General features: G+C 36.4%; 1 protein-coding gene across 2 annotated transcripts in view; it reads left to right on the top strand.

Moving 5' to 3' along the window:
* Positions 1-23,681, top strand: part of cntn5 (contactin 5) — a 519,869-nt gene that overhangs the window by 315,320 nt on the left and 180,868 nt on the right. For both annotated transcript variants that reach the window (XM_056477908.1, XM_056477906.1), the window contains exon 8: positions 12,567-12,770. In XM_056477908.1, coding sequence (XP_056333883.1) covers positions 12,567-12,770 — 204 coding nt within the window. The remainder of the gene's footprint in view (positions 1-12,566; positions 12,771-23,681) is intronic.

The raw sequence follows: 23,681 nt of genomic DNA, 5'->3' as shown, positions 1-23,681 counted from the left end.
GTAAGATTCAGTTGTGTCGCGCCATGACACATTTGCTATTTACATGGTGGACTTTTTTCAGTGGAAAAACTTAACACAAAACCCCATTGACACTGCAAAGTGACCGCTCATTTCAACAGTGACCTCCGTCTACATGAGCGACAGTGACCGTTGGACTTTTAGTTGGTCAATGGCGCAGTCTATTTCAGTTCCTCAAAATAGCAATGTGCCAACAATGCACATTAACACACATTAACAGAACACCCATGAGTCCACAAAGTGGCGCAAATGGATTTGCTATTTAAACAACGCGGTGCAAAAAGTAACAATTACTGTTGCGCTGATTTGAAAATAGCAACAAATCATTGGGTGTATGATAGGGCCTAGACATTTAGATTCACACCTAGCTCGTTTAACCCCCTTTAAATGCTCTCGGAAAAGTTTTGTCAATGCCTTTTAGTACTGTATTTATACTGCACAGAAATAAATGACACTTTTTATATATTTTTATTTATATATATATATATATATATATATATATATATATATATATATATATATATATATATATATATATATATATATATATATTTTTTTTTTTTTTTTTTTTTTTTTTTTTTACTTTAGTACAAAGTATAAAACTGCTGGTTTAAAGTAAAATTATTACTTTAGAGAAGGAAAAAAAATGGTTTTGTGGGATTGCTTTTTGCTTTAGGCAAATTGAATAAAACTGGGTAGTCCATTAACTGTTGGTTTAATGTAAAAATACTATTTTGAGTAAAAGTAATGCTTTTATTTTACGTTTTTTATGGGGTTTTTTTACTTAATCAATATAAAAAAATACTTTGTAAGGCACAGCAGTTTCACCTTTTTAGTGTGTGATAAAATCGCATGAGGTGAACTGTATAAAAAGAATAAATATTAATTTAGTTTAGTTTAAATAACTAGATGTTATGTGCTGAATGTGCCACTTGTTGAAGGTCATGCAGTGTAACAGGTACAGGAATTCATTAAAAAGAAAAAAGGAAAGAAAAAAGGTTGAAAATGCTATCTGAATAACAAGATTTGCCGTTTTGGCTACTGGAAACTGTGTAGAAATAAAAAAAATAAAACAAAAAGATGTGAAAGCTGAGTACACTTAATGCAAAAACTCACACTTTATGTTTCCCCAATTTCTGTTTAACGGAGAGAAGATTTTTTCAACACATTTCTGAACATAATAGTTTTAATAACTCATTTATAATAACTGATTTATTTTATCTTTGCCATGATGACAGTCAATAATATTTTACTACATTTTTCAGGACACTTCTATACAGCTTAAAATAACATTTAGAGGCTTAACTAGGTTAATTAAGTTAACTAGGCAGGTTAGGGCAATTAGGCAAGTTATTGTATAACGATGGTTTGTTCTGTAGACTATCGGAAAAAAATATATAGCTTAAAGGGGCTAATCATTTTGACTTTAAATTTTTTTTTATTTTTTTTTTTTTTTACTTTTATTCTAGCTGAAATAAAACAAATACGACTTTCTCCAGAAGAAAAAAATATTATCAGACACACGGTGCTGTTGCGCGGCAGGCCAGACTCACGGTGACAGGCCAGATTGACTGTCAGGCCCGGTGCTCCCTATGGCCAGTCCGCCCCCAAGTATGTATGTTAAAAAATGTGGTGCTACTATATATTAAGTGCTTTTAACTATGTACTTACATGAAAATATAAATACAATGTACTTTTGCATTTTCTGGTGCTATTGAGGTGGGATATGTGTAGGCTAAGGGACAGGTTTGGTGGTATGGGTAGGTTTAGAGTTGGGTTAAGGTGTAAGGAATGGACAACAGTGTAATTATAAATGTAATTACAGAAATTAATTACAGATGTAATGACATGCAGGTATTTAATCAAGCATAAGTACAATGTAAAAACTTGTATTTACACATTAAGTGCATTATAACATATTTATTTATTTCAATGTAAGTACATATTAGATAATACCACTAAATTTAAAGTCAGACCAAACGTTTTTATGATTTCAGAATAACATAAATTCACTTTAGCGTGTCCAAACTTGTACTGCTACTGTATATACTGTACAGTATGTTGTGGTAAATGATGTCTTGCCCTTCAAAGGTGCGGTGGAGGCAGAAATGTAACAGTGTACAAGTTGCAAGCTCAAGAAAAGAAATGAGAAACCAAGCAACCGATTTACATGAGACAGCGCTGTTTTTAGTCTATCGATTTTCTGTAATTGTTTGACTAGCACGGAGAGCTGATGTGAAGAAAATTAACATCATTCATTGGCTACTAGGTCACAGAATGATTTGTCTTTAAATGCCAATACTGATTTCCCATCAGGCTTAAAGCTGCAAACCTTTAGAGTGACACTGGGCTTTACCAATCTGATGAGATCAACACACAGCAGGACCAATTCTGAAATAGCAATTGTTTATTCTGAACTATGATTGAAATGTTATATACTGTAATTAAAAGATTGCTGCTTTTTTCTGTAATGGACTACATTTTTTAAAATAAATGTTTTTTATTAGTTCAATGAATAACCTTTACAACAAATAAAACCTTATATTTATGCATATTCAAATGTATCTCAGTGAATATAGGTAATATGTGTTGGTGCATTTAAACAAAACAGATTTATTTAACAGATATATGTATTAAAATAGTATTGTAGTCACCGAACTTCTTAATAGTTAACAAAAGTTAATACATTTAAATTATGCAAAATATTGCAAAAACCATTACAACCTAAGAAACTTAGACAGAAAATTCTATAGTTTTGCTTTTTTTTTTAATAATAATAATTATAATAATAATACGAATAATAATGTTTTTCCCAAATTTTTTGGTTATTGGTTCCAGATTTGGCTTCAGTACTAACTAATCTGATGTATATGGACAAATATAATACTGTAAAGCATACACTGAAAAAAAAATATTCAGCAAAATTGTTGCAAACAATTTATACATGTTGAATTTAAACAAACAAATTAATTGTAATAATTATTTAGTTTGTTTAAAATCAGCCCAAATAAATTGTTTACAATCACTTAACTTAAAAAAAAATAGTAAATCCAAGCAGTCATCTTTGAATAATTTTTTCAGTGTTGAAAATATGGTTAAATGAAAATATGCCTAAAGAAAATATGTTTCTATGAAAACATGAATATAGAAAATCTTATTTCATATATATATATATATATATATATATATATATATATATATATATATATATATATATATATATATATATATATATATATATAAGATTTTCTATATTCATATTTTCATATAATCATATTCTTTAGGCATATTTTCATTAAACCTTATTTTCAACACTGAAACTATATATAATAATATATAATATATATAAATGGCTATTACAAGAACAGTTCACTGAAAGACTCTGCACGGATATTGGAGAATAAAACAGGTGCAGTATGTAGCAGTATGTAAGTTTGACATCTAGTGATTGAACTAGGTATTGCACTTCTGGATCAAAACACTTTTTTCTCTCGGCTCCTCCTCTGATGAGTTCATGCAAGTGCAAGTTGCCAGACTGATGTGAGTGTGCCTGACAATCAAGCCTAAATTCTGATTTAAGGCTGATTTGAATCGATTTTCCAAATAAAAACAATGGCACGCAAAAGAAGAAATATTTTCCATACTAAAAGGAGTTTTTATCCAAACCAAACACCTGAAATTTCTATTTTAGAAATGGCTTCTATTTTTCACAGGTGAACAACACTTCATGTACACCTCATATGCTTTATTCAGTGTTAAATGCTAATAATATGAGTTTGAATGCCATTGTACATGACATTTATTACTACTGAAATCAGAAGCAGATACTGTAGTTCACCTCAGATCTTGAAAAAAAAAAAAACGTTTGAAATGGAACTCTAGAACTGTGACTCAGTGTAAACAAACACATATCAATGATTCAGCATAATAATGTTAGAGGTTTAATATGTATTAATTAGATTGTAAACCTTTCCATTTTGTTGGAGTGCAGTGAGTGCACTATTCTGTGCTTTTGAATGAATTTATTTAAATTTCTATCATGTTTGATCTGGTGCAAACAGCCAAATTACTTATCACTGCAAATCCCATCACGTAGCATGTTGTTTGGACACAGGATTACAATATAACCTGCTCACCTAACATTTACGTTCATAATATTTATATTATTTGCTAATTAATATGTAGAACTCTGAATCTATATCTCATTTGGGTAAAATTCACTCTATTAACTAAACATTAACTTAACATTTAGCTCTATAAACTACTAATTTGCTTCGTATTAATGGTTAGCAAGATAGTTATGTTTAGGTATTGGGTAGGATTAGATATGTAGAATAATATCATACTTTATAAGTACTAATAAACAGACGCTATCTTGTTAATATACAGGCAATAAGATAGAAACTAATAGTGGTAATTTGTACTTAAAGGGCACATAGTTTACCCCTTTTTTATGATTTAATATTAATATTATGGTTCTTCTGAGTGTGCCAGTTTAGGTTCAGTTTAAAACACAGTTCAGATTTTTTATTATAATGTGTTAAATTGTGTTATTTTGGGTCCGTGTACACAGCTCGGTGTTTTAGGGGTGTGTTGCTTCACATGAAAATTAGTTTCGGCTTCCCGTCCAAGGTAACAAGGGGGCGGAGCCAAGAGTTCACCGGCTCTGTGTTTGCAGCAGAGTCAGACAGGCAGACTCATTTGTGTCTTTGTATAGTTTTACAGCCAACTGTGTGCTAGTTTCAAGTGCCGAGCTTGTACACCGAGACTAATAACCACGCAAACTGAATAAACTTTGACTGAGGCACCAGATGTGCCGCTCGAAGCCGCAACGGCACACCAGACACTCTCTGTGGCGCGGCAGAAACATGAAGTGTCCTGAATCGTTGCACCACACATTTTAGAATTCTAAACATAGGTTTCTATCAGGGTACACACAACAGCGCTTCAAGTCAGCGGCTGTTCGCGGCGCCCAGCCGCCGACTTGAAGCGCTATTGTGTGTACCCTGGTAGAAACCTATGTTTAGAATTCTAAAATGCATGGCATTGCATCAGCGGCGCGCCATGAAGAGCGGCGCTTCTGGTGTGTGACCTGCAGGCAAGTTTGTTATTTTATTTCCAATGGAGAGATGCGCACATGAGGCAACGCACTTGCAGGTTTCCAGCTGCAACTAGTTAAGATCACAGGGAGCTTCTGTGATCGCAAACGGCTGAAGTACAAGGTAGACGCAATGAAAAGTACACATGTTTGCAAACCTACCTAAAGATACAACCAATAATTCCGATTAGAGCGATGATGTGGAGAATATTGATCTTGTGTTGAGCCCAATGAGCCTTGCATCTAAAAATAGAGCAAGGGTGTTCCTTTAGTGATATCACTTTGACTCACGCTGGAAATGGCGGACGAGAATCAACAAACTGAGGATTTGATGACGTGCCTGTCAACCAATATTGGTGTGTGGGGGGACCGCACTCCTACATAAAGTTGCAGTCGATCTGAAAACCGCTCCAATTGGTCCACCATTTTTATGTTGTTAAATTGAAAGAAAAGCACTGGGTGTGTTTATATCACCCCAATATGACAGTCTATACACTATACCTACACACATGTCTGTCCAAACTGCTTGAAAAGTAGATTTTTTACCATAGCTGCCCTTTAAGCTAAAGTTTTACCTTAACGTGTAACTTTATGTGTCTTCCTGGTTCTAATAATATAAATGAATATTTGCATTTATATGGACTCTTATTAAATATCAGTGCCAGATCAGACATTATATGTTTGAGTTGCAACACTTTCTGGTTTATTAGCATACTTTGGCACTCTGCTAAGTGTTGTTAGCATTATTAGCACATTAGATCTCTAAGAGCATCATTCGGTTATGAGCTGAAAGGATTAATATGTGCTTGGAGGATTAACAGTTCTTCAGATTTGATATGCGTGGAATGGCGAGAACTGCAGGGGATTTATTTTGGGACACGTAGGACGACATTGAGGTTAATTTGTCTTTCATTTGCCTGAATTGCTCGTAGGAGGTTTCATCCACATTAATATGGCTAGATGACTTTAAAACTGAAAGTAATTGAAAATAATTCGAGATCACTGAGATGTAAACAGGATATTACTCTCAATATGATCACTGTGGCTTCGCCGCATGAAGTGCAGAGGAGGCGTTGTTGGCGGCTGACCTTGATGAATGCGGTACACTAAAAATACAAGTGACAGTATGCTTTTATCTTTGTTCAATGTAATGACGCTTTCATGTTCCTCTGGCAGTTCTCTGTATGTTTGGAAATTGTATTTATGACGTTGTCTTTGTCTTTAATGTTTTAAAGAAATGAAATGTTTTGCCAATTCAAAATTACTCACTCATTTAGTGTTAAAATGCATTGTGTGTGCTCTAATTCTGTGAATAGTAACCTACTTCTACTTTAATCTGATTGGTCATCTCAATCATTTTGACATTTCCAATGATGTATGGTTTGTTATGAAAGACCATTTTAGGCTGAGATGCAACTATTTGATTTCTTGGAATCTGATGGTTCAAAAATATAATAAATAAATAAAAAATGAGGAAATGACATATTTGTAAGTTTTGCAAAATTAAGTTCTTAACAAGGCATTAAGAACTTAAGCACTAAAGGCACTAAAAAAATAAGGTTTGTTATATGTACACTAGGCGACGCAGTGACGCAGTAGGTAGTGATGTCGCCTCACAGCAAGAAGGTCGCTGGTTCGAGCCTCGGCTGGGTCAGTTGGCGATTCTGAGTGGAGTTTGCATGTTCTCCCTGCGTTTGCATGGGTTTCCTTCGGGTGCTCCGGTTTCCCCCACAGTCCAAAGACATGCGGTTCAGGTGAATTGGGTAGGCTAAATTGTCCGTTGTGGATGAGTGTGATTGAGTGTGTGTGTGGATGTTTCCCAGAGATGGGTTGCGGCTGGAATGGCTTCCGCTGCGTAAAACAAATGCTGGATAAGGTGGCGGTTCATTCTGCTGTGGCGACCCCAGATTAATAAAGGGACTAAGCCGACAAGAAAATTAATGAATATGTACACTAAGGAGACATGGTGGCTCAGTGGTTAGCATTGTTACTTCACAGCAAGAAGGTCGTTGGTTTACCGAAGGGAAACTAATGAATGAATACTACTTGGAAATGTACAAAGTGTCGTCATGGAAGATACTTAATGCTTTAATGATTTTAACAATAATTCTGCCTCTTTTTGGCTCCCAAATATACATGAAAGGGAAAAGGGAATCAAGGGATGAAGAAAATGCTCAGTTCAACTCAGTTCATGACCATATCAAAATGACCTTCTAGTCTGATTGCAAACTGATTATTTGAGTCCATAAGCTGAACTAGTGTCATGTGTTTACTGGGGTGCAACGGTTCTTGGGAAAAAATCCAATTATCCCATTGTCCTTCCACAGATTGGTACGCTCTGTGGTCAGAATATGCACTCATTCATTCAGTCATTTTCTTTAGGCTTAGTCCCTTTTTTTCAACAGGGGTCCCCACAGCGGAATGAACCACCAACTTATCCCACATATTTTTTACACAGCTGATGCCCTTCCAGCTGCAACCCAGTGCTGGGAAACATCCATACACACTCATTCACACACATACTCTATGGCCAATTTAGTTTATTCAATTCACCTATACCACATGTTTTTGGACTGTGGGGGAAACCGGAGCACCCAGAGGAAACCCACGCCAACACAGGCAGAACATGCAAACTCCACACAGAAACTCGAATTAGCGACCTTCTTGCTGTGAGGCATAAAATTATTTTCTGCATAATTGGTAGAGACTGTTGAGTCAAGGTGTGAACTAGAAATAGGCAAATCTGAGGTTTTGATTGCTTTATTTTTTCTTAAGCATTTTATTTGAATAAGCAAACTACCTTATTTTAATTAATTACAGAAAATGCAAATCTGCAGTCATATTTGTGAAGCCTCTTGCATTGTCAGGTGTTAGTTGTTTGTTACCTGATATATGCAACCTACCTGTATTTATATATATATATATATATATATATATATATATATATATATACACATACATATTTATTCTTAGATTTTATCATATTTTAACCATAAACTGCTAAATATATGGATAAAGTATCCACGACGTCACCCATAGGTTTCTGAAGAGCACAAAAAAAGCTACAAGTAGCCATAGCCAATCGTGAGCATTTTATTTGTGTGTTATTGTGCTAACCAGAGCTTACCAAAAAAGGGCAAAGAGGAGGGGCATGAGTGGAGCTACAGATGCCTGCTAGCATTTTACTTAGACTGACTTTTCTTTGAGAGAAATGCTTAATACTTTATTACCTGCGATTCATTTGTGTTTTGACCATTTGTGCTTGATTGTATACTATATCAATAAAGTGTTTAGTCTTTTAAAACACTGTTGTATTACATTAAGCCACTAAACATTCATACTGTTTTTTTACTGGAGGAAAACGTGAATTACTTCCAAATTCTTCAAATATAGTGTTAGTAAATGCAAGGCTATTTATGAAATCCAGACACAAAACAATATGACAACATTTCAAATGACTGTCCTATTGCCTACAGCTAATCAATCTGTCAGATTCTTGAGTGCATTCAAGTTCTAAAGAAAATTATGAATGATAAATTATCGCAAATAAAACAAATTCATTTATAGATATGGTATATAAGTATAACATTTCACTCACCTGGGAAACAGAGGCAGCTTGAATGGTTTGTGAACACAATTAGGTGCACACAGCTTGCCATATTACCTGATAATTGTAGGAAATAATTCCAAAAGGCAACTGATTAAAGCCACATAAAACAAAGCAAAAATATGATGTAAATGCCGAGTTCAGTGGCTCATCAGACAGAATCAGCTGAGGTGATGTGACGGCAACCAGTGAGACCAAGCTGTCACTCAAGTGGCCACGCCCTGAGTTATGCAGACTTAATAGAGCTTAATAAATACGAAACAGACAAGTTCTAAAAAAACTCACCTACTTCACAGTTGTTATAAAGGGTAATATTAGCTATATGCACCAAAACTATTTTTTGTACCAGGCTGTAAACACTTTTTTTTCTGCTGTAATGTTGGCCATTTTAACATTGGGGTTAAAAGAATTGTGCTCTATTATGGAGCCAGGCCTAGCAGAATTTCGATGAATTGCAGTTTCAATTACTTCCAGATTAGCTTCACAAGGGCGAGCGGGATGCTGCCGCTTGATTTTAACATAGCACATACTCACCATACCACAACCGTGACCCTTAACCTGTAATACATACCGAACCGTGAATAGTTTAAACCGTTGCACCCCTAGTGTTTACATGTTCTCTCTGAAAACGTAAAACTAGCTTAAAAGTATCCAACTTGGTAAAAGATGTGCATTTAATTAAACAATCCATATTATCAAACAACACACATAGCATACTACATACTTTAGAAATAGAACTCTTCTGAACTATTCTGATTATAGTCATAAACTTTCATTCCATTCCGATAGAGTGACTCTTAGACAACAACTTCATCTTTCCCCGGCCGCTGACAGTCATAACTCTTTGTGCAATGAGCTCAAAAAACAGTATCAGAAGCCTCAGGCGCTGAGGCCATTAGCTCGAAATATTATGATTTATATCGTTTGACGCTTTATGAGAACGCCTTTCATGAGAGTCCTTTTGAATTATATTTACGAGATAAATATTCATTGTTTACTCAGGTGACATTAGCCCTTGTGTATGAAAAATTGAACTGGAATCTCTTTAAAGAGTGCCAATCCTTCAGCGATTAATCAACGGGAGCGCGGCACCTGTATTTACTATGCAAAAGAAAATCAATGGTCTATGAAATTCATACTTTAATTATTTGGTGAATAAATTGGTCTTGGGGAAATTCATTAGGACGATGAGGAACTTTGTGTCTTTCTCTCTTTCTTTTCTCTTGTGAGAAAGTCGGTGTGAGTATAACATTGCCGACATAAGGCAAACAGCGTGAGATCACAGAAGTAATCCGCTCTCTCGTATCTCCTGGATTTACATGGCATAATATGACTGCTTCAGAGTTACAGAAAAACACACATAATTCTGTTCTGTTGACAGCCTGTCTTTTGTCATTTGGTTTCTAGCTCAATGTGACATGATAAAGAATCCTTCATTCCTCTGCATATCTGCGCAGAATAAGAAATGTGCCCGGGTACTCTGAAGTGACAGTAATGATTGATCACGAAAACGCAATGATTGCGTGTCTTGACTTTCTTTTTTTTTTTACAACTTCAGAACTATAATTTTTAATATCGTGATTGGTTATGCTGACATTTTGGGTGGTGCCTTGCAGTCAGATGATGTAATATAATGGAATAGAAAAGCTTTTTTTAGCAGTTTTACAGTCTGTGAAACAACATAGTCCGTCTTAAAAAGGAAAGTCATTATTGGCATTTTAATAATAGTAATAAAAGATCATGGTAAACACATTTTTTAATCATCCCCATATTTATTGTCATAACAATGATCCCACTTTATATTAAGTGTCCTTAACTACTATGTACTTGCTTAAAAAAATAAATAGAAATGTACTTACTGTGTTCATAATGTATTTGAGAACTCTTGCGGTGCTCTTGAGTTCGGGATATGGGTAGGATTATGGACAGGTTTGGTGGTATGGGTAGGTTTAACGGTGGGTTAAGGTGCAAATGATGGTCAACAGTGTATTTACAAATGCAATTACAGAAGTTAACTTCAAATGTAATTACATTTGAGTATTTAATCAAGCATAAGTACACAGTAAATACATGTATTTATATAATAAGTACATTGTAACGAATTATTAATTTCTGTGTAAGTACATAGTAGTTAAGGTCACTTAAAAAAAAGTGCGACCATAACGATATAATTTAAGAGTTCACTTATGTGAAATCAGTGTTGCCAACTTAGCAATTTTGTTGCTAGATTTAGCAACTTTTCATACTACCCTAGCAACTTTTTTTTTTCAAAAAGCACCTAGCAACAAATTTAGCAATTTTTAACATTCATTTGGCTTCTTTTATTCATTAATTCATTTTCTTTATAGTAAAGAAATGGTGAATTATAGTAGCCATAAGCCACAGAACTGTGACAGAAGGTAGTGCTGTCACCTCACAGCGAGAAGGTCGCTGGTTCGAGTCTTGGATGGGTCAGATGGGGTTTCTGTGTGGAGTTTGCATGTTCTCCCTGCGTTCGCATGGGTTTCCTCTGGTTGCTCCGGTTTCCCCCTCAAGTCCAAAGGCATGCGGTACAGGTGAATTGGGTAGGCTAAATTGTCCGTAGTTTATGAGTGTGAATGAGTGTGAGTGGATGTTTCCCAGAGATGGGATGCGGCTGGAAGGGCATCTGCTGCGTAAAAACATGCTGGATAAGTTGGAGGTTCATTCCGTTGTGGCGACCCCTGATTAATAAAGGGACTAAGCCGAAAAGAAAATGAATGAATGAATAATACTTTTATGCAGTCATGCACATGTTTTGACAGTTAATATGACGATGATTTGATGCTTCACAAAAGTTGAAGACACCTTTAACAATATCTAAATGCCTTTGTGATGCAAAATTAATTTAATCATCCAGTTATTCTTTATACTGATTAAGAAACCGGCGACTATGATACTACTATGGCTACTATAATAAAGAAAATTCACTCTAACTGTAAAATTAAATAAAAGCTAACTACTCTAGACACATGAAAGTGTAAAGCCTGCAGCCCACAACAAATGAGGAAAGTCATCATATTTAACAAACCGTTTACTCTAAATTGTATATAATTTTGCTCACACGGAGAGTTGAATATTAATTAGATGATGTCATTACGCTGCTGTGCCGTCAGCCAATCGTTGCATTGCTGATCGTGATTTCAAGGATCGATAGACCTGCCCTTCACAACACACGCAGCAATCTCAGATCAGTTCATCCAGACATTTTGATCTGATTCGCGAACTTGTTTGAAGAACCAAATAAGCCAGAGATCAGTTATCAAGATTAAAACATCCAGGATCTGCTAAATCTAAGGTATGAAGAACAGTATGAAGAACGGACCCCTGGGTTCAAATCCACAATGAGCCTGGGTTGTTTTTATTACTAATTGAAACCAGTTCGTTAGAGTTTATGTTTAGGTCAAGGCCAAATTCCCCTAAAAATATGGTTTTGGACCAGTCCGAGTCTGATCTTGCCTGAATTCAGTGCCAAATACAACAGCACTGCTGTTTAGGACATACATTACTATAAGGCAAAGTTATAATGTTCTGCTTTATTTTGTGGGATCTGCTCTGTATATACAGTTAATGTTCTCATTCTACTGCAGTTCAGAAACTACATGCAAACACATCTATGCATTGCTATAACTGACCCTGAACCCTATAGCAGAAAGCAGTGAATTAATCCCTATCACTAAAACATCATCTCCCATACTCCCTCTCTATGAGCCCTTGCTCTGACAAGGTCAGTGTACTACAATGCAGATTTAGACAGGCCTCTCCTTCGGGACACGTGCGCTGCTCTTGTAGCTCATCTGCTTGCTCTCCTTCTGCCCCCAACAGAGATCATCTACAGCTGGGTGTTCAATGAGCTCCCCTCGTTCGTGGCAGAGGACAGCCGGCGATTCATCTCGCAGGAAACTGGAAATCTGTATATCTCCAAGGTGCAGCCCTCAGACGTGGGCAGCTACGTGTGCCAAGTGAAGAACACTGTGACCAACGCTAGGGTCCTGAGCCCGCCGACGCCCCTGACTCTCAAAACAGATGGTGAGCTATTACACACACTTTGCAGACACACACACTTAAAGCTCTTCTCGCAAAACCCCCTTCACCTGCACAGCTGAGCCAGGCTGGATGCCAAACGCCTCTCTAGGTGAGCCAAATTGATGAATCAATACCATGACATGAAGTCTCTTTGCTAATAAATTAAACAGAGACATTATTTTACCGTTTTTTGCCAATGCTTCGGAAGATTAAAATGACTGAGCAGTTTCAACTGGCACGGGGTGATTCTAAATAAAAATGTAGGTCGCTCTAGTTTAAACATTATTCAATTCAATTCAATTCACCTTTATTTGTGTAGCGCTTTTAAAATGTAAATTGTGTCAAGGCCGCTTCACATAAAAGATCATAGTAAATTAAAGCAGTGTAGTTCAAGTTCAGTTCAGTTATCATTATCACATTATCATTACATGCATGTACTTACCTGTTGCATAATAGTGCAATTCCAGTTGTTACATTGTTAAGGTGAAATTTGTTTTTACTTTTCTTAGCTGATTATGAATAATTATATCTATTTAGCTTGGTGTGATTAGAGTTTGGTTCAAGATTAAACAGGCAATAAACACCCAAAGACTTACACTGAAACTTACACTTTAGAGACTATCATGTCCCATTTTCACTGATATCGTTCTGATGTGGGTCTGTTTTATTCTCAAACTATAGTGCTCAACAGAAATGGGCAGTCTAGGGTGGAAATATCTGATTAACCTCAGCCCAAAAGTCTTGCTGGTCTCAAATAGAGCCACAGAGAGTGGGTGGTAGAATGATGTTGCTATTGAGCACAGTGATACTGTTGCACTATATTGCTCTGTGTGTGTAAATATGCACAGTTGTATGCGAGACGGAGCCAGCATATGAGAGAATGGCAATTCAAGGGTTTTAGTTTTAAAGTATCAGACTTCTGTTGAATTGTTCTACCTTGTCAGATTGTCAAACCTCCCGTTTAGAATGTACCATCTTTGTCAGAAAGCACATCTTGTTATTCATTCATTCATTTTCCTTCAGCTTAGTCCCTTATTTATCAGGGATCGCCACAGCGGAATGAACTGCCAAACAAAAACAAAATTTGTTTTACACAGCGCATGTACTTTGAGCCACAACCCAATACTGACTAAATGATACTCGCATTATACACACACACTCATTCATTTTCTTTTCGGCTTAGTCCCTTTATTAATCTTGGGTCACCACAGAGGAATAAACCGCCAACTTATCCAGCATATGTTTTACGCAGCAGATGCCCTTCCAGCTGCAACCCACCACTGGGAAACATCCATACACACTAATTCGCACACATACACTACGAACAATTTAGCTTACCAAATTCACCTATACCACGTTTTTGGACTTGTGTGCACCGTCTTCGGGAAGCCGCTGAAATCGAATACTATACCAAAGTCTGTGATCCGGGGGTGTTACAGACTGTACCAAAAAACTGAGTGGGAGTGGGGGGGCTGAATTTACAGGAGTCTTCTGGGAGAAACAACAAAATGGGAGAATGGCGGAAGATGGGTCTGAAATACGGGAGACTTCTGGGAAAAATGAGTGTTGGCAGGTATGCTGGGGGGAAAACCAGAGCACCTGGAGGAAACCCACGTGAACACAGGGAGAACTTGCAAACTCCACACAGAAATGCCAACTGGCCCAGCCTGGACTCCATCCAGTGACCTTCTTTCTGTGTTGTGACAGTGCTAACCACTGAGCCACCGTGCTGCCCATTACATCTTGATTATGAAATATAATATATCCATCAGATTGTGCTACCAGTGTAAATTTTAATGTAGAAAGGTGCGATGAGATGTTGTAATATCTCCCTAACCTACTCCAAATCCCTAACCCCAACCTTAGAACCATTCAAATACAGTGATGGTATCAAATGCATGAATGTAAATTTAACCCAAGGACATGGAATGTTATTAGACTGCAGCTTCTACACAATTGATTTTAGTGTTCTCCAGCCTTTGGTGCCTAGCCTGCGGCTCTACAAAAGAAGTTTGGCCAGAGAAGAAATGGTCGTGCCCAACTGAACCTGGTTTCTCTCAAGTATTTTTTTTTTCTTCAGTTTCTTCAATTGGTGAAGTTTTGTTCCTCGCCACTGTCAACACTGGCTTGCTTGGTTTAGGACTTGTGGAGCTTCGCATCAATAGATTTGCTTTTAAGTGTTTGATCTTTCAGCAGTAAAAATTAAACCAGACTGAACTGAACTAAACTGAACTTCAACTCTGAAAACTGGACTGACAGAATTTCAGTTTACTAGAACTTCTATGTTAAAGGGTCACGAAACACCAAAACACATTTTTTGAGATGTTGACAGTCATATACGTGTCACACGCTGCTAAAAACACTTTTAGGACCCATATATTTCACAAAAAAGTGAAAATTTGTTGTTTTGTCAAGCAAATTCATTCTTCTGATTTGAAAAGAAATTTTTAAGCAACATCATGGCGATGAGATCATTGTATAAATTCCAGTGTGTAGACTGGATGTCTGTACCGGCGGGTACAATGTGACCTCTTTGAGCTTTCAGCATTAATTCATGAGAAAGACTTGGTTCGAATCAATCAGCGTGCTCTATTACAAATGATGTGCAACTTCATTAATATGCATCAAAGCTTCGAAGATTGTTTTTACCTGTTACAGTGCTCAGATGGCAGAGAGATGCCACGTTGTGTTGCCAACCGTAATTAAAACAATTGAAAGTAGAATAATTGTTTGGAGACATGGGTCGTCATTGTTGGGTTTATAAATGTGCTGCAACGTTTTATAAGGTTTTGTATTCAATTCCCCAAAATGAGACCACAGCTGCACTCACATGTGAATTACAGTGCTCTGCTAACACGCAACAAAAATATGTTTGTAAGGAACATTTTTTACCGGAGAGCTTTTGGCTTCTGGAAATAGTGAAATCCGCATTTGCCACTCATCCTCTTTTAAAAAAAGACGCAGTTCCAGTTTGTGTTGATTGTCCTGTCTCTACAGATTTGGTGTTCTTTGTTTGTGTTTATTCAGATGGCAAAGTTAGTTCGTATCGTCAGCAGACCTTTTTCAGTTTTTAAAGACAGACCTTAGTCAAGTTGATTTAGTTACTAAGTTTACAGTATGTTAATATCACTGAAATATTATGGACTGACAGATCCGCTGTAAATGCTGCTCTCTGAATGTAAACTTATAAACACCTTGATTAAACTGTTAACGTCATGTAGGATTTTTGCCGCATTTTGTGACAGGATAGTATATACACACATGGCTTTCTGACGCTACCTACAGAGTGCATCTAAGTTACCGAGAAATGCGGAGGGTTTTTTTTTCTCTCATACAACATGCGGTATCAAATTTCCATTAAAGCTACACTCTTCCAGCAGTTCCTCGCATCCAAAACCTCGTTTGTCACGGGGGCATGCATGAAATGTTCCTGAATGAAAGTGAAAGTGAAAAACTGCAGTTAAAGTCAACAAATTAATAATTTGGCAAATATTTTGATTACTGATGATCCATGTAAATATAGACACTGTCTTTTTCCCCTGCATCTGAGTGTTGTTTTGCCTCCTGAACTAAAACTTCCATTTTTGGCAAAACCTTCCCTCTTTCCCTCCCCCGACACTTCAACCTAAACAGAGCTGGACTCACCCACTTTTCTTACTTTTTTCAAACTAGAGGTGTGAAAACACTCTGCTGAGATCTACATTGTAAAAGCACTATAAAAATAAAAGTGAATTCAATTGATTATAGTGAGGTAGACAACATCATACGACAAATATTCGTAACATGCTTCAATTCACCTGACTGAGAACTAATCAGTAATCAGAACTGGCTTTAGATTGTGAAGTAATCTTATAGAAAATATGTATCACACCTTCTCTTTCTACTGTTTTTCTGTCAGAGCTGGAAATGGTCATTGATTAAAGAGCGGCACCTTTTTTTTTTTCATTTTAACACAGCAGAGCCCACTCTTCACTTACTGACGTAACAAGTTCCCTGTTTTGGACCTGGTTCTAGATATTTGCTCAGGTTTCAGATTGGACATCTTCTTATGGCACATGCACCAACACTGATGGAAAACGAAATGTTCAATGGAATACTTGGCATTCCGTTGTAATTATTTGTGAAATGTACTCACAATTTCAGATTTAAAAAATTGTTCGAAATTTGTCTGCGTACAGATAGGATGGATGGTACATTTGGTAAGACACACGACTTTTGAGACTATTTAATGGATTTCTGTAGCACACTCTTGAAAAAAATGCCATCAATATCTCAGAAGGCTACAAATAATGAATGTGTCAGCAGATCAGACTTGAAAGGAAATGTGGCGGTTTTTCAGCAGCGTGACAAGCGGGTCAGTTGTCTACATTAATGCTTTTATGTCATGTGAATCAGATTTAATGAGATGTCTGACTTATAAGTGTAGTTTATGCGCCTCTTCTTTTTTCGATGCACGAGGGCCCTTTAGGGCCAAACGAAACTGTCATGAATTCCAAACATCCACATTAAACAGAGAGCATGAGGTGCTTTATCTTTTGCTTTAGAGCACTTTTTTCCACACACAATGCACTCTGGTGAAACTGGCCATTGGGGAAATCATTTTCCAGCATAAAATTAACCGAATCAATGGTCCTCTTCCAGAATGGTCCGTAGCTTCTTTAATAGCAGATTCCCGTGGGCCAAGTGAGAGAGCCAAACATCCGACTGTAATTTTTCCATACTTCACAGACATACACTCATCACCTGCCGCCGGTACACATCAATGTCAGCCACCCCGCTACGCGATCCCAGGCTAAAAGGACTACAGTGCCCTGAAACCTTGTTTTTGCCTACGTTGCCTAATGTTGCACGTCCTTTGTGAGGGCACAACGTCCCCTTCAGTGCACTCTCAGGCATTTGCATAACCTTGTTGTTGAGAAACGCTCCTCGGAGACATACACGCATCTAAGCGCATTAGCATACTAAATTGGATTTGCGCCTCTCGTTAGCACAGATTGCAAATGCAAGTAGCGTCACATGCTCGGAAGTTAAGGAAAGAGCTAAGACGTGCGGCTGAAGGCTAGAAAGGAAATAAAAAAGTCTCGAGGGATGCCACAGGTGGTAGAGTCGGGATGGATTGCTTTAGGGCAGCTGCATTTGCAAATAACCGTAGAGTCAGGGTCTCGCGGAAGGCTGTGCAGCGGTTCAGCGAGAGGTTAGTCACCCATAACACAAGCACGGCTGATGGGAATCTTTATTCATCCCGTGCCTGACGTTTGCCACATTAGCTTGGCAGGCATTGTGTGGAAAGCATCGCACGTTCGGCAGTTAAACGGCTCGGCGGGTTGCGCCTAAAAGCCTGAAAATGATTTCGGCACCTCTTGCCAATCTCGAACTCTCATGTGTTCAGCTGTTCTTCCGGTCCTCTCGAAGCGCACCAAAGTGCACCTTGTGATCTGTGTTTTCTGCTGAGACAGGATGATAATTAACTGCACGAGAGGCTCGGTGCCGGAATGCGCAGGTGAAACGCTTCACCTATGTCCTTCCCTTGGCTAAGACGCTCTTAATCAAAGCTGCCCAGCTGCATCTGCGCCTGGCTGCACCTCCAGGGCAACTCATGCATCTTCCCCGCCTGCTCCCTTTTGGAGAAAAGCAAAGGCCTTCTGTACTTATTTGATGAATCGCACTTAATAGATGCTACTCGGATGGAACAATAACTCTCACAGAGTCGGAGCGCTCACAAAACACCGGGATCACTCGTCCTTCCCGCTTGGCCTTGGACCTTGAAAGGGCAGCTTTTTTAGTTTGGAGGGTCAAGCATTTCTGAGGCTTTCATCATTGTCATTCATTTACAGGAGAATGCCTATGAGTGTCCTTGAATTCAAAGAGCGAAAGTGCAGTTGTTCAATTATTGAGCTACCAAAGTTGGGTCAGTGTTTCAAATGACATTTCAAATGTCACGAGGGGTCATAAAAAATGCATAGTGATAGCATTGATGTCTCATTTTCTAATAATATCACCGCATGCATGCTTTTCTAATCACAAAATGAGAAACCTGAGAGTCAGGAAAGAGGCTGCTGTGCGAAACTCTACAGTTTTCTGTTTGAGTGTGACTACCTGTGAGCCCAGCAAATGCCAAGTTTGTCACAAAAAAAAAAGGATGAGCAAGAATGAACAGATGTTCACTTCAGTGTGATTTGTTTTCTGTATCCTGTTCACAAATCAGCCAAAAAGTTAGAATTGATTAATTAAATAGTGTACCGTACAGTATTGCCAAAACAATTTGCATTACATAAACAATGACTAAAGTTAGTTAGTTAGTTAGTTAGTTAACTGGTCCTCGTAGGGAAAATTTATTTGCAGCATACACTCACAGAGACTTATTTTCTTTTTTAAATATTTCTCAAATGATGTGTTACAGAGACATTTTCACAGTATGTCTGATAATATTTTTTCTTCTGGAGAAAGTCTTAGTTGTTTTATTTCGAGCAGAACAAAAGCTGTTTTTATTTTTTGAAAACCATTTACGGTCAAAATTATTAGCCCCTTTAAGCTTGTGCTGGCCTGTCATATGGCCACACAAGACTAAGGGTAACACACACACACACAGACATTCATTCATACATACACACGCACATTCGCTCAGAATCACACGCATACACATAAACATACACTTACATTCGCTCAGACCCAAACAATTAACCAACACATACGCGCACCTTGCTTAGAACTACACACATACAGACAGGCATCGTATCCATAAGCACTTTACGTAATAGAGACTGACAACTTTCCTTAGTTTCATATCTTTATTTATAATATAAGTTCTGAACATTACATGTCACAATTTGTTTCGGTACGTTGTTTACTGGTTTGGAGTGCACACATTCTAGTTTACATTTGCACTGTTTCTGTTATCTTATGGTTATTTCTGTTGAGTTAAAGTTACCGGAGAGTGCAGTGGAGGATGACTGGTGACGCTATGGTCTGCTGGATCGGCCGCCATGTTTACTGGCAAAGGGCTGATTCGCGTGTGCGTCAAAGATTTATGTCCGGGTGATCCCGCGTGGCGGAACCAATGCGACGTAGTGATAAGGGGATTGTTGTTTTATTGTTTCCCCTATGTTGTTTAAGTGGATCCACCGTTTTTGTATAAATACTCTGTAGTTGTTTCATTTGGGAGGTCAGTTTGGTTGTGATCAGACTTCCTGAATTTCTGTTATATTTTTGTTTGGTTGGCCTCAATTTGTTTCCAACTAGTATTTATGTTGGAATATTATTTTGTTTAGGTTAAATAATCTCACAAAGCTATATATTTTTTTCGATTGTCGACAGAACAAACCATCATTATACAATAACTTGCCTAATTACCCTAACCTGTACTGTCATCATGGCAAAGATAAAATATATCAGTTATTAGAAATGAGTTATTAAAACTATTATGATTAGAAATGTGTTCAAAAATTGTCTCTCCATTAAACAGAAATTGGGGAAAAACATAAATAGGGGGGCTAATAATTCTGACTTCAAGTGTATATAAATAAATCACTTAAAAACATGGAACCCCTACTCTTAAATTAATAATACAGTCGACTAGCCATCTGATGGAGGAGGAATTTAAAAACTTTAACTGCTTGGCATATAAATTATATTTTTTTCCTATTTCTTACACACCTAATATAATGATTATACATTGCACGTAAACAATTAAATATAGAATTAAAATAATATAACCCACTTTCTTTTAAATTATAGTAGGCATATAAAAAATACCCTATATAGACTGTTTTGACAAGGTGTTTTCTTTTTTATACTTCAGATGTATTTTAATACAACTAATTTTGATTAATTGGCTATAACTTTTGACTGCTTTTTCCTTTTGTATGCTGTTATGTGCACATTATATTTCTCACGCATATGCAAGGGGACTGAAATTGAATTTAAAACACAAAAGACACTAAGCCATTAATAGGAAAATTGACGTTTTGAAAACTGAACTGAAACTATATTGTTAAAAATAAACTTGCGGGGCTTAATTTACGTAAAAATTATTTTTTATTATAATTTTAGTGATCTGTTGAGGTAGGTCAATTTATTTTTATGCTTTTGATGAAATAGCATTAAGCTTAAGAGACCATGCGCTGGACCGTTTCTCTGTGTTTTGCTGGTAATGTCTTGAAATAAATAATTAGTTCGGCTTTTTTAATTATTCATTGATTATTTATGTACAATAATTGAGAAATGAAATGAGATAGTAAATTATATACAACAACGAAAATGTAAATGAAATCTATAAATAAAAAATGTCAATGAAAAAGCTTATTTATCCACTGTCCTATCACTTTAAAATAACAAACACTGTACATCTCTCTATATTTAGGCTAAACACTGCTTTATTTATTTATTTATTTATTTATTTATTTATTTATTTATTTATTTATTTATGCCTACTTATTTGTATGTATGTTTGTAGTTTCATTTTCATTGTCTTTTAGTTCTTTCATTTTATCCTCATTTCACTTAACAAGTTTACAATGATAAAAAAGCTTGTTACCATATAATGCTTTGTTTCATTGTTTTATCATCATTTACAAGTAGCAGAGTATTTATAGCTACTGTATATTTCTGTTCGTTCGCATCCTGGCCCTTTGTGCCCCCAGGCAGCATAGTCGCAAACTGCAGTTATACGTAAAAACAAATTCTTAATCCTTTAGTGCGGTGGCGGTACAACTCGCAGCAATAATACTCCTTTTAAAGTATCACCCACTGTACATAAAAAAGAAAATCCTGAAAACTTAGATGAATATGAACATAAACAAGATTATTATTGTGTTTATTAAGAAAACACAAACAAACAGGTAAGAAAAGCAACATATTCTGAAAACGTAGCGCTATATACTGTACATTTCTGGAGATTACGAATTACGTTGCAGGAGTTATGTATGGCTGCATTTCTTTAAAACTAATGCTATGAGGTGGTATGACCTTTTTGTGCTTGCCAGCTGATCACCTACCAGTTTGATCAGCTACCAGTTTGTCCAGTAGCTCACCATGTAAGTTGGCAGACTTGAGACACAGAGAATTTAATCACAACGATGGGGTTCGAGTGCGACAAAGAACGATTCCAGAAAGTGGGTAAGACAAAAACTGAAGCTAAAAAATAAAATAAACAAGTAAATAACAGGGTGAGACTGTGGTAAAATCTGAAAACGTGGTAAAAATCAGGCCAGGGCTTTTCTTTTTCTAGATTGCATTTTAAAACTTTTGGTTGGGTTCAGGGAAGTGGGTTTACGGGTCAATAAGTACTTTTGAAAACACTATTGGTTGGGTTTAGGAAAGGAGGAGAGTGGGTCAGTCAGTCAGTCGACAGCGGCGTCTGGTGGATTTACATGAGAACACCAGTTGCGAATGGCACTCGCGAGACAAATTTGAGATCTCAAAAATTGTACACAGCAACCTCTGGTGGGTTCGCGAAAATAAATACTGCAAAAAATGTAGCTCCTGGGACATATTTGGCATTCTCCAGAAATGCGTTTAGTGGTACATTTTCAGAATGAGCCTGGGAAGAAAAAAATGAGAAATAAATAAATAAATTAATTAATAAATTAATAAATAAATAAATAACATAACTTACACAATCTGTATGCATTCAGATGAATGAATCTTTCTCTCCTGCGTATGATATCTGGCAACAAGAAACTATATTGTAGGCAGAGTCAAAAATTGCTAGTGGGTCTTTTCTCTGTTTTTTTTTTTAATGTTTTATTTTATAAGCATCCTTATTTGAATCTGCCAGTGTCTGAATAAGGATAGCATTACTGCGCTGTTGTAGCAGTGGTGTTGATTTTGCATAAATACAGGTGTCGCTAGCTGAATTTTCGAGGAGTTAATTTAATTTTGAACACAGTTGTCACTCTTGTAAATAACTGCACAGAATGTGATTGAACACCTGGAGGAGTGACAGCATATACTGGCGTCGCTCCAGTCATGTTTGAATAAAGCCAATGTCATTCATTTCAGTGCAAACACACATCCTTTCTATGCAAATGAGGCTTAGTTTAGTCACAAGTTACAAACGCTGCCTATCATTGCCAATAATTCTAATGCTTTGCTCAGCTATCAAAGTAAACATTATGTAAATTATGCTATTTTAATGTTGGTTGGTTGGTTGGTTGGTTGGTTGGTTAGATTGATTGATTGATTGATTAATTGATTAATTGATTAATTGATTAATTGATTAATTGATTAATTGATTAATTGATTAATTGATTGATTCATTGATTGATTCATTGATTCATTGATTGACTCATTGATTGATTTTTAAAGTTGTCAGGATAAAAAAAATATTCATGTTCTTGCAGCAAGGGAACAATACATAAGAAACTCAAGAGGTTTCCTTCTGGTTGCTCAAAGGGCAGTCCTTTGAGGCCAGTTATTATACAGGCATACAAACATATGATGAAGCATAGTCTTTAAGTATTGGTCTAAACAGTGTGTTTGGTTGAATCTTATTGATCATATAGTCAACTCTTTGTCAGCACACTCCACCCATTCAACTGATTAAAAACTACAGCTGAGCATGTGATTATATCAAGAAGCACATACATTTATAACATTACCTTTGGGTTTCTTTAAAAGAATACATATATAAAAATAATATAAATAGACTAAATGGAAATTAATGAAATAATTTATGTTACAAAAGTGCTCAGGTTTAAATCTAAATGGTTTTGAATTGTATTTATACATTTGACATCAATCAGATGCATTGAAACTCTACTTTCAAATTAAATATGAAAATAAATATCTTCAAAAAAAAAACAAAAAAAAAACAGGGAGGGTAATAATTCTGACTTCAACTGTATATATATATATATATATATATATATATATATATATATATATATATATATATATATATATTTATATATATAT

Source organism: Danio aesculapii, chromosome 18 (genome assembly GCF_903798145.1).
Source record: "Danio aesculapii chromosome 18, fDanAes4.1, whole genome shotgun sequence".
Classification (NCBI taxonomy): domain Eukaryota; kingdom Metazoa; phylum Chordata; class Actinopteri; order Cypriniformes; family Danionidae; genus Danio; species Danio aesculapii.
Note: the sequence above shows the minus strand (reverse complement) of the source record. Positions and strands in the feature narration are given on the sequence as shown.